This window comes from Vicugna pacos, chromosome 14 (genome assembly GCF_048564905.1).
Source record: "Vicugna pacos chromosome 14, VicPac4, whole genome shotgun sequence".
In the NCBI taxonomy this organism is placed as follows: Eukaryota; Metazoa; Chordata; class Mammalia; order Artiodactyla; family Camelidae; genus Vicugna; species Vicugna pacos.
This window is the reverse complement of record NC_133000.1, coordinates 17,546,103-17,561,742: the sequence shown is the minus strand read 5'-3', so window position 1 is coordinate 17,561,742 and position 15,640 is coordinate 17,546,103. Positions and strand designations below refer to the sequence as shown.

The following is a 15,640-nucleotide window of genomic DNA, read 5'->3' as shown; positions in this document are numbered from 1 at the left end:
AGTCTCTCACTTTTCATTTTGAAACTTTAAAAATAACAGTAATTTCAGTAAAAATTAAAATATGGCTTTGCTACAAATAGCAGGAAATAGTGCCATTATGATAAAATGGCTGTATTTTCAATATACACTTTAGTCACAATGGAAAGTATTCAAAGGCAGTGGAGCAAGAAAAAATTTTAAACCTTAATTCATCATTTCCTACTGATCTCAAAGAATGGTGTCACGGCTACAAATGAGTATGACTATGGAAACAAAGAAAACAGATTCTGCTTACTTTTGTCATCTCCACTGTTGTAAGTGTCACTGTCAGGGGAATGTTCCCGCCGGCGCTTAGGTGACTGACGAGGGCTAGGACTCCCTTCATTTCTATAGCGCTTCCTAAATCAGACAAACGTAATTTATAAAATTCCAGGGGATGAAAAATAGATTTCTTTACTACATTTTTACTATTACTTCTTTACTTATAGTAACTAGAATATATAATTGTAGGATAGCAATACTGTCAACGCTATTTATATCATACAAAAGGTATTCAGCATCTTTAATAAAATTTTTCATTTGTTACGACTAACAGCTGTGGACTTAAAATACATGGCAATAGTTCTTTTTTTCATTATACATGTAGAAATACTCAACTGAGATTTGCCAGATTTAATTACTGCAAAGTGGTAACATACAGCCGAGGAATCAATGTACCCTATACCGAAACTCACTCATCAGTTTTACCTTTTTATGGTACAGAAATACCTTATGCTGGAAAGCCAAATGAGAAAACCTAGTACTGGCTCTGGAGTCAAAAAAAGACTTCAGCTCAACTTATAGTCATGTTACTTATTATGCAATCTTAGGTAAGTTCCTGGAAGTCACTGAACCTTACCTTTTTCATCTGAAAATAAGGGAAAAAATGAGAGTCCATCACATAAAACTGCAATGAGGAATAAACTAGTTATGCTATAAGCCCAGGGCCAGTTACACTGTGGGTACACTGTAAAAACTGGTTCCTTCTCACCTCTTAGAACTGAAACACGTGTTTGGTGACAAAATAATTCATACATTCACTTTATTTCTTGTTCTTGAGTTAAACTTTAAATGACTAATAATGTATCTCTCTGGGTAGTTAAGTTATTCTAGTGTTTTCTTATGTATTTTCATTAAACCTTGACCACTTTTTTTTTTTTAACTCACGTTGTTTGTTGATAAATACTATAGCCAAAAGCTGAGAAACACTGCAGCACAGGAGCACAAGAATTTCTTTGACCACTCTTTTATGCAGATGAGCAACCAGTGGAAAAGAAGGAGGCCCCAGGTGTAGTATGACAACTCACAGGTCCAAGCTTGTGCAATTCCTTATCCAAAGCTCCTGCCATCATTAGGCCATATGTTTCCCCACTCTCTGAATCTGGGTTGGCCCAGTGACTTGATAAAAGGATGTGGTGAAAGTGACACTGTCTAAGTCTAGAGATTTAGGACTCAAGAAGCCTTGCAGTTTCTGCTTTTGCCTTCTTGGTATGTTTCTACTATTATACGCAAAAGCAGAGTTTATACGACTGGAGGATGTGAAGTCAAGCGGAAGAGAAAATAAGAAGTCCTAAGCAACAGCCAGCACCAATTGCCAGACATGTGAGTGAGGCTATTTTGGGTCATTCAGAACTGCCAGTTGAACTGCCAGATTGACTGGAAGAGCAGAAGTGATGCCAAGTGAGACCAGGAGAAGACCCATTCTGCTGAGCCCAGCCAAAATGCTAACCCACAGAATCATGATCAAATAAATGGCGGCTGTTTGAAAATTTCTAACTTATTGTGCGGTTTGATACACAGCAAGAGATAACTGATAACACAAGAAAATTTAAAACATGCAAAGAAGAAAGTTAATTTCAAGGAAGTATCTACAGAAACAAAATTAGAGTAAAATAAATACTATGGCAATTCAGCAAACCTTCTACGTAACAGTGGTTAAAAACAAAAGTACTGTATACATCCAGCTACTAAGAATGACAATACAATTGATAAAAACATCAAGATATTAATCTCATATAATTAATTTCAAGCAACTGGTTATTTTTATAGAGCTGTTGACTCTAAGTTTCTGGGGCCCTTGTCAATGCTTGGAATGTCTAGCCATGAAAAAACCAAAAAAACTTTGGCTACGGTAAACTGAGATAAGATGCATAGAAAATATAAAAGCACAGGACTGAACAGTAAATAAATAACAAAGATTTAAGACTTCTAATCTTAGAAGACAGCTAAAGAGGTCACAGGAGGGAAGAGAAATAGTATGTATTGTGTGCCTATATGTGTTAAAGGTAATATCTGAATTTTATGTTAATGTAAGTTTTTTTTTTTTTAAACGTGGGGAGAGGGAAGCCAGACAGTGAACTACAGAAAACCTTTGCTTCAGACTGAAGGGAAGGCAAGACCTAATGAAAGAAGCCTCTACTTCTATGCTAGGTTGTTTGTCTATAACCATAATCCATAATAGAAACGATGAAAAAAGCCTAAAACAGAGAGCTGTATTCATCATGAGGCAAATGAGCTGGAGGTAGGGGCAAAGAAATTGAAGATACGTAAATTATTTCCAGTTTGTTTTAATAAACTTAACTATACACTTTATTCCAGTTGGTATTTAAAAAAAAAAAAAAACTTAATTCCAATAAGTTTGGGTTTGTGTCTGCAAAACCTCAAGATTGACCAGTCAGAGCCCAGAATTCTCATGGCTAAGGTGATTGGCTTTGCCCCCCTGTCTAATTTCTCAACTAACAAGAGTGCCAGCACAAGGAGGGATGTTGAGCTGATACGTTTAACTCTGGGGCCATCTTAGCCATCATTTGGAGAAAACCTTCCTGAGTCTAAAACTAATACAGAAGGAAATAATGGAGAGATAGCATTCTTGATGCTTTGTTTGAGAAGCTGGATACAGTTGCATCAGAACAAATAAAAACTAATCATGACTGCGACATTAAGCTGTACACCAGAAGTTGACACATTGTAACTGACTATACTTTAGTAAGACAAACAAACAAAAAACTAACCCTGGACTTAACAGATACCTGAACAAATATATTTTGGGGGGTATTTTAAAAAAGGGGAGGTGAGAGAGAAAAGAGAAGAGAAAACACCCTTATATATATCGGATAGTAAAAACACATCTTTTGATTCCAGTAACCTACTACAACTCTACCGCCCAAGAGATGCTTCCTCTCTCTCTCATCTTCTTCTGGCTAGGCAGTGGTTACAGGAATTTCCTCAGTTCTAAGACACTGTGAATGCTTCTGCAGCCTGGGGGTAGTCACCTCAGACTTCTAAGTACACAAAACTCATGAAGGATTATCAAGAATAGCACAAGCATTATCTCCTGGTGATAAGCCAACTCTATTAACTAGTTATAAAATGGATATGATGGGATATAAATCCAATGATTCCACCACTTTTAGGTTGGACTCTTGTTAAAAAGAAGTCTATAGTAGGCAAATGAACGAGTGTGCCATCAAAAATGACTGTAATCAAACAGTGAACAAGAATTATTAACTTTATCCCTTGGATACAGAAAGTAGAATGAGAAAACTATTATTTTTTTTTCCCTAGACAATTCAAAAGATTTTAAACACGTAAGACTGAAACACAGGAAACTACAGAGGAACAAGAATTAGCAGGCTATCAGGGGCACGCTGAGAAGCATTAAATGGAACTGTCTGAATTCCTCACTGAAATATCTGTAAAAACCTGGTTCAGCATCACTCTTACTTTGACTTCCTCTCCTCGTGTCCATCTCTTGGATTCCGGTCTTCTCGGATATCTTCCCGCTTTTCTCTGCGGTCATCTCGTCCCTTGTCTTTGTCTTCCCAGTCCCTCTGGCGCTCGCGTTCTTTATCCCTTTCTCTTGCCCTTTCTCGTTCCCGCTCTCGCTCCCGCTCCCGCTCTCGCTCCCGCTCCCTCTCTTCTCGCTCGCGATCCCGCTCTTTTTCCCTGTCTCGCTCCCTCTCTCTTTCCCTCTCTCGATCGTGGTCGCGATCTCTCTCCCTCTCCCGGTCTCTCTCTTTCTCTCTCTCCCGCTCTCTCTCCCGCTCCCTGGCGCGCTCTCTCTCCAGCTCTCTCTCCTTCTCTCTCTCCCGCTCGCGTTCCCTCTCTCGCTCTCGCTCCCGTTCCCGCTCCCGATCTCTCTCCCTCGCCCTTTCGTCTCTCCTGTCCTCCACTCTGTCTACTCTTCGTTCCTCTCTTCTTTCATCACGCTCAAGCTCGTCATTCCTCCCCTGATGTCGAATTGGTGAGCTTGGTCTTTGATCTACAATGAAAATCAAGTTTTGTCAGTGATTAATTCGATAGATAACCTATTGGTAAGACAGTATGGCAAATCTTAAATTTTATCTGTGTATAGGGTCACACTAGCAACAAATATAAATCAGGTACTGTATTTAGTCTTACTTTAATCATCCAAATAATCACCACTAGATGTTTAATAGTATTTTTTTCTTAAAGGTAATTTTGATTTGCCCTCTACTATGTTTTCTGCTTCCCATCAACCCCACCTCCCACCTCCCGCTGATCCACCTTTGATCTTTCTCTGCATGCTCCCTACCCTACCTCCAGCCCACTGCTCCAACCCCACTTTCTGCCATCTCTACCCTTCACCTCTGATCTTCTCTGTCCCCCCAGCAGGACCTGAGAACACTGGTGGCAAAGGATAGGGGCAGCAGGAGGTGTAGAACATAGGAGCTGAAGGAAAAAAAAAATTTCCCTCGTAAGTCACACCTCTAGTTTCAGGCCGAAATATATACACATCAAAGTGCAGCTACTATGTGAGGAATATATAGTAGAACAAAACATCTATTAATATTTGTTGCTGCAATATCAATGTATCATAAACGAGAATACTAAGGGTACTGATGATTAGCAATCTTGAAATAATCAAATGTAAAGTGTTTCCTATTAGTGGTATGTATTTATAATTAACAACTAATAAATTAAAATTATGTAATTATATATAACTGTTTTCTTAAAATGTTAAATGATAATCTCATCATATATATATATATATTTTTTTTTTTAATACATGAATCATATAAACAGAAACTGCATGCTGCCCAATATGCCCAGTTGAGCAAGAAATTAGCCTGGGATCAAAAAATGTCTAAGAAAATGGCATGAACTTTTCCACAGACATAGCCATTTCTAAAAGTAGCTCATAGTGCTAGGATCTAGGCTACTATGATCTTTTTATTTTCATACTACATAGTAATGTTTATTGGTTAGTCATAAAAGTCAGACTACAATATGGCCAACAGGTTTGTAAGTGGAATCTCTAACATTAACTTATTCAGCAGAATAATTTTAAGGTATTTCCAGGGAAGGATTCAATACAGCAATTTGAATTCCCTTTCTTATCACAGAAGAAAAAGATAATTATCCACATTTACTCTGTAGAGGTTATAGATCAAGATACAAAAGTTCATAGAATTTTAAAGCTAAAATAAAACTAAACCTTGCCAGCCCCCTGTCCCCTTTTCTTCTTAAAAACACAGAATTTATGGTCCAGAAGCTGACTTGTCAAAGTCACAGAGTTGGTAGACACATCGGGACATCAGGACTAGAAGTCAGTTCTTGTAAACTCTATTTCACTTTTGCTGAAACCAACCTAAGTTTAAAATGGTTCTATGGTACTATTCTTTGGATTCCTGGAATGCTATAAACTCATGTCTTACACTGTCTGAATTCCTGGCTTGGGGGTCATACTAATGTCATAACAATTACAAAACAACCTGAAGCAAATTCAATACTGCACCCATAGCAATTTATACTTGAAATTTCTGATTACAGCAATGTCCGGGAAGAGACTACTGAGGTACTCTTTTTTTTGTGTGTGACAAATAAAAACTCTACTTTCCCAATGTCAAGGTTGGGACTGGGTTCCTACTTTAAAGAAAATGGAAAGGCTACAAGAATACTACCTTAATACATCTAAAATATCTTCTCTTTCTTTCTCCTAAAATGTGTTCTTCAAAAATATGCTTCTTTTCATGTATTTCCTTGTTTTAATGAATGACATACCAATTCATGAAAGCTGGAAATCTGAGTTATCCAAGTCTCATCATATTCAAGTACCATCAATTTCACTCTCAAAGTATTTCATTATTCCATTTCTTCTCTCAATCCCTACTGTTAACATTATTAACTCAGACTTTGATGAGCTCTTCTTAAATGCCCAAATCAACAGTCTGACTGGTTGGTATCCTTGTCTTCAATCTTTACCCAGACTCTCTGTTTTTGTTTTTTTTTTGTTTTTTTTTGTTTTGGAAACTCTATTTTTATCCAGCTGCTTAAAAAAAGCTCCTTAAAAGCAGTTATCTTATGGGAAGTGAAAAGGCAATTAAATCCAAAAATTTTAGCCTGACTTCTTAGGCCATTTACAACCTGGCCTTCAGTCTCTTGCCCATGCTTTTCCCTAGCTTCTTTCCTTCCCTACCAATTATAGCATACTCTATTCCAACCTGGTAAATCTTTACTACTCCAAAACATGTTTCTTTCAGTCCTGTGTGTCTGCACATGCTGCACCCTCTCCCTGCAAAGTGTTTCTTCCATGGTTCTTTCTAGCCAACCCCTATTTATCCTTCAGACCTTAATTCAGACATCTCTTCTCTAAGAAGCTTTTGTTGACTACCTCAGAATTCTGTTTGATCTTTATCTTCTCACAGAACTTTACCTATTAGTAGTATTTATACCTCAATTGCCTATTTGTACCCTAATTAGCCTGTAAAAACCAAAGGGAAGATTTAAATTCTTGAGTGCAAAAACAAGGCCCTAAGCACATCTCCACCTTCAGTCTCTATCTCCCTATGCTCAGCATACTCTAGTCACCCTGATCTTCTTTCAAACTCTAGGCTATTTCCCATCTCGTGGAATTGGCACATACTCTTTCTTCTGCATGGAATATTTTTACCCTCAATACTTGCAAATTTCTTCCCTTGCATTTATGCCTCTGCATATGTCATCTCAAATTTTCCACAAACACACTATCTAGATGAGGTAGGTCCTTTTCTTGTCCTTTATTTCTAGTTGGATCCCTTGTATGTTTACTTGATAGCACCCAATAACCATTTCTTTCTTGAGGGGGTATATCTCTCCCTTTATAAAATTCTACAAGCACAAGAACTGTCATTCTCCAAAAAAAACTTACAAAGTGCATGGGTACTCGATAAACATTTTTAGAATACATCATTATCAAAAATGTTTTTCTATTTCAATCATACAACTGATGTTTACTTAAGTAGTTATAGTAAAATAAAATAGAAAGAGAACAGGACTTGTAGTCAGAGGAACTGAGCTTGAATTTTAGCTTTAGAACTTAATTCTCTGTAATATTGGAAAAATCATTACTCTTCTCTTAGCCCAAATCTCTTAAAATATGAAACATGAATTCTTTTATCATACCTATACTTACAGGGATATTGAAAGATAAAAGGATTTAAAAAATATGTATCTTCTGACTTAATATTCTTTACAATATTAAGTCCAAGAATATAAAGCAACTATCAAAGTTCTTCTTAGTAACTCAGTACCTCGTTGAACTTAAGTAAAACTGAAACCAAATGTTACACTGAATTCAGGCATGAGATGAGAAAAACCTGAGCTAGGATATGAAACTAAGAAACTAAGGGGAAAAAATAAATTAAAAAATGCATTACCAGGACAGTGTTAGATTAGAGAGAGTAAAGATTGGTGAATCAGGGTTAGGGAAGAATAATTTCAGATATCATCACAGAACACATCAACTCCAGCATCATTTGTAACTAAGGAAACCATACACATCTTTCAACTCAAATGCACCCTAACAAACTGAACTCAGCCAACTCTTATCTATGTCTCTGATCCCATCTACATGTCCAAAAGTACATCATGTCTTAGAGATTTTGTTCTCCTCTCATTACTACCCGTATTAAGGTAAATTTTACCTCTTTGATTCAATTCAGCCTACTGTGAAGCATCAATATTCAATTCCTTACTCCATTTAAGTTTCATACTGTATTAACCTCAGCATTATAGCAAACCTTACTTTAGTAATTAGCAAAAGTAAGTAAGACTTTTATAATATGGTCATGAATATGTACAGACACATAAGCTTGTTAAAGAAAGCACTTATAACCCTTCTTAAATGCCTTCTAGTAATCCTGCTTCAAAACTGCTTTAAGAGATCATCTAGTAGAGTAACAAAATTTTTAGCTTAAGATATTCAAGAATATAAAATTAGCAAAACCAAGTATTACATATTCTCAGGAAGAAGCATGAATAAAATATTTCACCAAACAACCCCCAACCCTATCATCATCAGTTTTTTCTTGTTCTACCCTGGCAGTCCTTACAAGACTTTATCACAGCTAGCGAGCCAGTGGCCAGGACACTCAAATGAGAAACTTTAAGTATCTCCTGAATTAGAAGTACTTGAAATGTCACCCAAGCATCTATATTCTTTGAAGGTTGTCAGCTACTTGGTTAAGGTGAGAGACATACCGCAGGCACCTCAATTCTTGGAGTATGCAAGTACCTACTAAATCAGCACCTGCTCTGTTGCTAAATAGATACCGGTAGCTAGCTATTTACATAATCTCTCCTAAGCTAAGTTGAAAAGGAAGATTATATGAATAAACATAATATTTTAAATGGATCAGTAAGTAAAATATCTTGAAAGATATTTTATATTAAAAAGTAAATCGATACTGGTTTAAAAAAAAAAAAACCTCTCCCAATCAATGTTGGTCATTATTTAATAATATTCCATTTGACAAACCTCTCTCTCTGTTGTCACGACGGTCTCTCTCTCCATGTCTTCTCTCAAAAGAAGAATCTCTTGCTTGATCTCTGTTGTCTCTTTCAGGATATCTGTCTCTTTCAGGATAGCTACTTCGAGTTTCCCAGCTGTCATGATAGTTGCCACTACTACCGTGACTATCAATTTGAGAACCTCTTGTGCCTCGACTTCCTAAACAAAGGATATTCACACAAATATTTAACACATACACTTTATTCAACAAGTTTTGTCAGTTACAATCTTTCCTCCTAAAAAATATATAAAGATGTGCGGGGTTTCTTTGGTTTTGGGTTTTTGTTTTGGTTTTTTTGGTATTTGAAAGTGCAGTAATCACTGTTGAAAAGAGTAAGTACTGGATCCAAATACCCAGTATTTGATGACTGACTCAGGTAAGTAAGCTAAGTCCCAGTTTCCCTATCTATAAAAAAGGACATATAATGGGATCATAAAGCAAACAGACTCATTTTAATTAATACAAAAAACAAAAAAACCAAAAAAATTAAAACTATTGATTCTTATCTAAATCAAAGAAATATAAAAATAATATAACATATGTATATGGATATATTGCATTGACTTCAGTCTATAGTAAAAACATTCCAAAACTGGACTAAGGTACTGTGTTTACATGAGGTGATACCTAAAAATTCTCATTAGAAAATTGGGAAATGAATGTTTATAGTAGCTTTATTTGTTATAGCTGAAAACTGGAAAATGCCCAAATGTTTTTCAGTAGGTGAATGGCTAAACAGTATATCTAGCCCACAGAACAGCACAAGGAACAAAGTACTGAGATGCGACAACTTGGATGAATCTCAAGGAAATTATGCTGAGTGAATCTCAACAGGATACATATAGCAGGATTCCATTTATGTAACATTTATGAGATAACAATTATAAGATGAAGGACATATTAGTGGTCGCCAGGGATCAAGAATGGGGAGAGGATTTAGAGGGGGAAAAAAAATGGGGAGAGGATTTAGGAGTGGCCATAACTTTAGGGTAACACAGGGAATCCTGTGATGGTAGAACTGAGTATCCTGATTGTGGTGATGGTAACACAAGACTACACAGCCGCTATGGAAAACAGCACGGAGGTTCCTCAAAAAATTAAAATTAGAACTACTGTATGATCCAGCAATCTTACTTCTGGGTATATAGCCAGAGGAATTGAAATCAAGATCTGAAAGAGATATCTGCACTCCTATGTTCACTGCAGCATTATTCATAATAGCTAAGACACAGAAGCAACATACTGCCCAATGAAAGATGAGTGGGGGAAAAGCGTGATTAAAAAATGTGTGTGTGTGTGTGTGTGTGTGTGTATAATGGATTATTCAGCCTTTAAAAAGAAGGGAATCCTGCCATTTTCAACAACATGTGTGAAACTGGAAGACATTATGCTAAATGAATGAGAAAAGTCAGACACAGAAGACAAATACTACAGGATACCACTTACACATGGAATCTAAAATAGTCAAACTTATAGAAGCAGAGAGTAGAATGGTGTTGCCAAGGGGTCAAGGAAAGAGGGAAACAGGGAGGTGTTAGTCAAAGAGTACACAGTTTCAGTTGTACAAGATGAGTTCAGTCCTAGAGATCTACTGTACAACACAGTGTCTATAGTTAATAATACTGTATTGGAAACTAAAAAATTTGGTAAGAGGGTAGATCTTATGTTAAAAGCATTCTTATCACATACACACAGATAAATAATAAAGAGAGCGAGAGGAAACTTTTGCATGTTAATGGCATAGACTGTGGTGGTAGTTTCAAGGGTGTATACTAATCTCTAAACTCAAGTTAAATACATCAACTGTGTGCAGTTTTGTGTGTCAACCATACCTCAATAAAGTGGTTTAAAAAGTGCACAGAGCTACACACATACGTATACACATAAATGTGCCTTACACATACTAGACTAAGCCCTGAAAGAATTATAGCATAATTCTAAACTTTAACAGGGGCATTTTAATAATCAAAATGCCTGTAAAGAATTATTTTAATAATTAAAGATCAAAAAGAAGAAATTTAAAACTCTTTTAAAAAGACCACAAATGGGTAACATATTACATCTAGGAATGAAAAGTGTAAATGTCAGAATAGATGCTGCCAAGAGAAAATTAGTAAACAATTACATCTAAGGCTACAACTCAGGAAATGAAAGAGATGAAGAGAGGAAAACCTGAAAGGAAAGTTAAAAATCAAGGAAGATTCAATGAGAAGATTCAACATATGTCTACATATGTCTAACTATATGCTCTTTAGAGTCACATTTAAAACAAAAAGATGTAGAAAGGTTGAAAGGATGGAAAAAGATACATCGTACAATACTAACCAAAAGAAAATCTGTGAGTGGGATCATTTTTTTAGTCAAAAAGACACCATTTGGAGGTAAGGAGGCTCATTCTGTAATGACAAAAGGAGTAATTTGTCTTATATGTATCTACTAGAAGAACCTCAAAATATTCAAAGCAAAAATTTAATCAAATTACACAAAATCAATAAATTCAAGATGACAGTGGAAGATTTAACTCGCATCTCTATTATGATAGAAAAAGCAGACCAGAAAAAAGATTAAATGTAGATTTGAAAGCATGGCTAACAGACTTGACCTTAGACATACTATATACATGTTGCAACCATAAAAAACATAGGCAGAACACATGAAAACTGATTGATGAACCACAAAATAAGTCTTAACAAATACAAATGCCAAAAAACTGACCTTAGTCTTCTCTGACAACAATTAAAATTGGGGGAGGGGAATTATTTTAAAAAGCATGATTGGAAAATTAAAATCCTATTTCTATACAACTCATGAATCAAAGAAGAAATCATATTAAAATTCAAAAAGTGTTTAGAACAGACAAATATTATCAAATTGTCAAAGAACAGATAACTAATCATATATACATAAATTGTTCCAGAGAAGAGGAAAAAAGAAGCAACACTTTCAACACATTTTATATGGCTAGTATAACTTAGGTCCCCAAACCAAACAAAGACAATATAAAACAACAAAAGCTATACAGTGGTATGCTGGACTGACTCACACTGGCTCCAAAGAGCCAACTGTGCCCATCTCTCCCATCTCCACACTGAGTAACATCACGATGTTTAGTAGCTCAAAATCTGTTATGGCAGGAGGAATTTATACCATGGAAATTGGTATTAGCTACAAGCCAGGGCTTTTTTTTTTTTTTTTAACCCTCTGAAGAGGTAGTTGTTAAATATTTACCATCATACCACTGATTATATGCCAATTGCACTTAAAAACAAATGCTTAATTCAAAATTAAATTTTAACAAATCTATTCTAGAACTTAAAAGGTGCATTTATCTTAGAAATGCAAGGATAGTTCTAAATTTTAAAAAGTATTTTAACTTAAGTAGCAAAGTAAAAGAGACTGACTAGATGACTATATGATCTTCTCAAGATACAGACAAACAGCATGATAGAAGCTGTCAGCTAAGTTCGGAAAATTAAAAGACATAATAAAACATAATAAAAAGCATCTGCTAAAAATCTACAAACACCATATTCAATGGTGAAATGCCAGCAATAACTCTTTAAAATCTGAAACAAAACAAAGAAGCCCATTACATCACTTATAGTCAACAGGATATTGAAGAGATGCTCAACAGACTATTGACCAGAAAATAAATTATATTCAGAAAGGAAGAGCCAAATCTGTTTCCAGACGTAAATGTTTGAAAGCATCTAATTAGATTTACTAAGAAAATACAGCAACAGCACAGTGTAAGATTAATATAAAAATATCAACTACCATTTCCATACACCAGCACTAGCATCAGAAAATAAAAGGTTTTAAACTATATCATGTAGTGCACCAGCACTAGCATCAGAAAATAAAAGGTTTTAAACTATATCATGTAGTGCACCAGCACCAGCATCAGAAAATAAAAGGTTTTAAACTATATCATGTAGTGCACCAGCACCAGCATCAGAAAATAAAAGGTTTTAAACTATATCATGTAGTGCACCTGTATTCATTTAAGCACTATTCAAAAGCAAAAAAAAAAAAAAAAAAGATTGGAACACTTAAACATTCATCAATGTAGTATATGGTATATCCTATAATAGACACTACATGCGGAAAGAAGGAAGTGGCTGTTTACCAAGCTGATTGATATGGAACAATCTCCAAGATACTTTTTAAGTGAAAACAGCAGGGTATAGAGTATACAGTTCTTTTCTTAAATAAAAAATAATTTTAAATTATACTTGTAAAACAGAGGAGAAAATAAATAGACATACACATCTGATTGTGTAGAGTATTTTTCAGGTGGATATATACAAAATTGGCAAAAGAGAGAACCTGGCCAAGGTAGGGAGGAAGGTTTTCACCATACACCCTTTTGTAGCTTTGAATTTTGAATCATGAGAATGCATTATTAAAGAAAGAGAAATCTGTTTAAAGCACCATTTACAATGGCAACAAAAATAGAGGATACCCAGGAATAAAACATGTATAAGACCTTAAAAGAAAAAATTATAAATCAATAAATTTAATGTATTTGAAATAAAAATCCAACAGTTTTTCATGAAATTAAAAAGAAACACCCTCATTTAAAAAATATATATGAGAAAGGAAAGGGCCAAGAAAAGCCAAGACAACTATGAAGTAGAAGGTGAGAGGCCTTCATCTTACTGTAAAAGTGTAATACTGACCAGGATAAACCAAAAGGCCTATGGAAGGAATAAGAGTGATCAGAATTCTGCAGCAGTGTTTTGGGGGAGGGGAACGAGGTGGGTAGAAGAAAAGAGAGGTCAAAGCCAATTCAGTCCAGGCAGTTTGGAGACAGTCAAGTACATTTAGGCAAGTAGTTATTGATGATGGTGATGGCAAATGCTCTTTAGGGGAAGAAAAACAGCTCAAGATCCTGATATGTGATGTTCTGAGGTGGTTCTGAAGCAAGCACAAATACTGAAGGATACACAAATCAGTCATTTCTGACACTACCAATTTTGAAAGGCCACCATCTTAACCCCGTTTTAATGATAATTTTATCATAGGTATGTATCTGTTTATTAGAAATTACTTCTTTTTGATGCTCCTTTTTTGCTTGATAGCATTTTCTTAGTGTTCCACATTAATCAAGATGGTAGGCATGACTGGACATAATTCAACCAGGGGGTCTATGTCAGGCCCCATTTATCTTCTGCTACTTAAGCTAATAATTCCTATTCAGAATTTATAGGGAAGATCACAAAGTCAATTAACTGAAAATTACTTTGACAAAATGATAATGAATGTGAGAAATAATATCTTTGGAAAATAAATCTTAGGAGATTTAATAATTTCTATATGAATATACAAGATGCAGTTCACTGTCAAGTCAAAAACCTTACCCTTTTCAGGCAACTCTGGACCTCTTCCCCTACTTCGGCCCATCCGGTCATTCCTAATTTCACTTCGAGACTCATTTCTGGAATCATTCCTCATTTCAGTGCGAGAACTTTCTTCTCGCAAATGGTTTCTGCCATAACTTCGAGATTCTTCCTGATAGGCATCCTCCTTTCGATGAGCATCTCGGCTCTCACGCTCCCTGTAGTCATGAGCATCACGAGCAGACCGAGAATCTCTGGGATCACGGCTCTCTTTGTTTTCTCTGCTATAGTCTCTCACCTCCCTGGAGTCCCGAATGTCTCTGGAGTCTCTCAGTTCCCGTCGGTCTCTATTATCTCTAGCGTCTCTCCGATCCCGCCCATCTCGAGGTTCTCTGTCATCTCTGTGGTCTCTAGAAGAGCTCTGATCCTGTTCATACTCTCGTTCTTCTCTTGTGTCCTTTTCTCTATCCCTTTTGCCTCTAGTCTCTGTAATGCAATTTTAGAAATACACCGAAATTTCTTTCACAAAATTTTAGGAAACTAGGCAATGTATTTAGTACAGAGCTTTAAAATTTTTATTACGATGGTAATTCGTGTTCTTTGCAAAAAATAAAAGGAGAAAACATGAACAAGTAAGAAAATTAAAACCATCCATAAGCTAAAATTCCAAAGGTAATTTTATTAACACCTGGACAACTATGATCTTGGTTGAATAAACTTCTGAACATGTCTTCCCCACCACAACTTACCCATACTTATAGATCTTAAATAACTGAAACAAGTACATTGATTTCCTATCAATGATGGCTTACTTTTTAGAGATCACTTTTACACCCAGAGACACACAGTGATTTTAGTCATCTCTACCACGTATCGGCCACCCATGACCACTTCAAATGTACTTAAGCACTTGGGAGTAGCCTACAGTTAGTAAGATGGCTGACAAAGAGATGCTGTTATACACTCTCTCTTTTTTTTTTTTTTTTGAGCTGTTTAATAGAATCATACTGACTATAAAGTTTTTCTCTACTTAATGCATTTTCTAATCTGTCATAGAAAAACAAAATAATTTCAGTTTTTAAAAAGCTGGAATGACCCTCAATGATTATTTAATACAATTCTGTCATTGTATAAATGAAGAAACAGAAACCCAGAGCTTAAATGGTTTAGTCAGCCCCATACATCACGGAAATTTGCAAAGATTACAACTTATTCTTTAGATACACCTAGAAGAGTACAGATTGGTTACAGCATAATCTGATATGAAGTCAAAGAATTAACAAGAGACCCTCAAAGAGCAAATCATATACTTTTTATCAGACTCCTTCATAATTTGCTCTTACACTCTGGAATTGCCCTGAGGTCTGAAGCCATTTTAGCAACTGCAGCAGCTTTATGCCTAGGACATTATAAACTTACCCCCTTTTCTCTTTGTCCTTAGTGGCTAGGTCCACAGACTTTCTCTATATAGTATCCACAAGACCCCCT

The 15,640-nt window shown here is 35.7% G+C and overlaps 1 protein-coding gene across 9 annotated transcripts in view; it reads right to left on the bottom strand.

Annotated features, from left to right (window-relative positions):
* The window catches only part of ZC3H13 (zinc finger CCCH-type containing 13), a 92,004-nt gene that overhangs the window by 19,045 nt on the left and 57,319 nt on the right, over window positions 1-15,640 (bottom strand). For 5 of the 9 annotated variants that reach the window (XM_031684535.2, XM_031684534.2, XM_015243711.3 and 2 more), the window contains 5 exons: window positions 14,174-14,638; window positions 8,777-8,968; window positions 4,627-4,710; window positions 3,742-4,279; window positions 275-378 (listed from right to left, as the gene is read on the bottom strand). In XM_031684535.2, the coding sequence (XP_031540395.1) occupies window positions 275-378; window positions 3,742-4,279; window positions 4,627-4,710; window positions 8,777-8,968; window positions 14,174-14,638 (1,383 nt within the window). The remainder of the gene's footprint in view (window positions 1-274; window positions 379-3,741; window positions 4,280-4,626; window positions 4,711-8,776; window positions 8,969-14,173; window positions 14,639-15,640) is intronic. The other 4 variants (XM_031684539.2, XM_031684541.2, XM_031684540.2 and 1 more) reach the window with 2 other exon arrangements.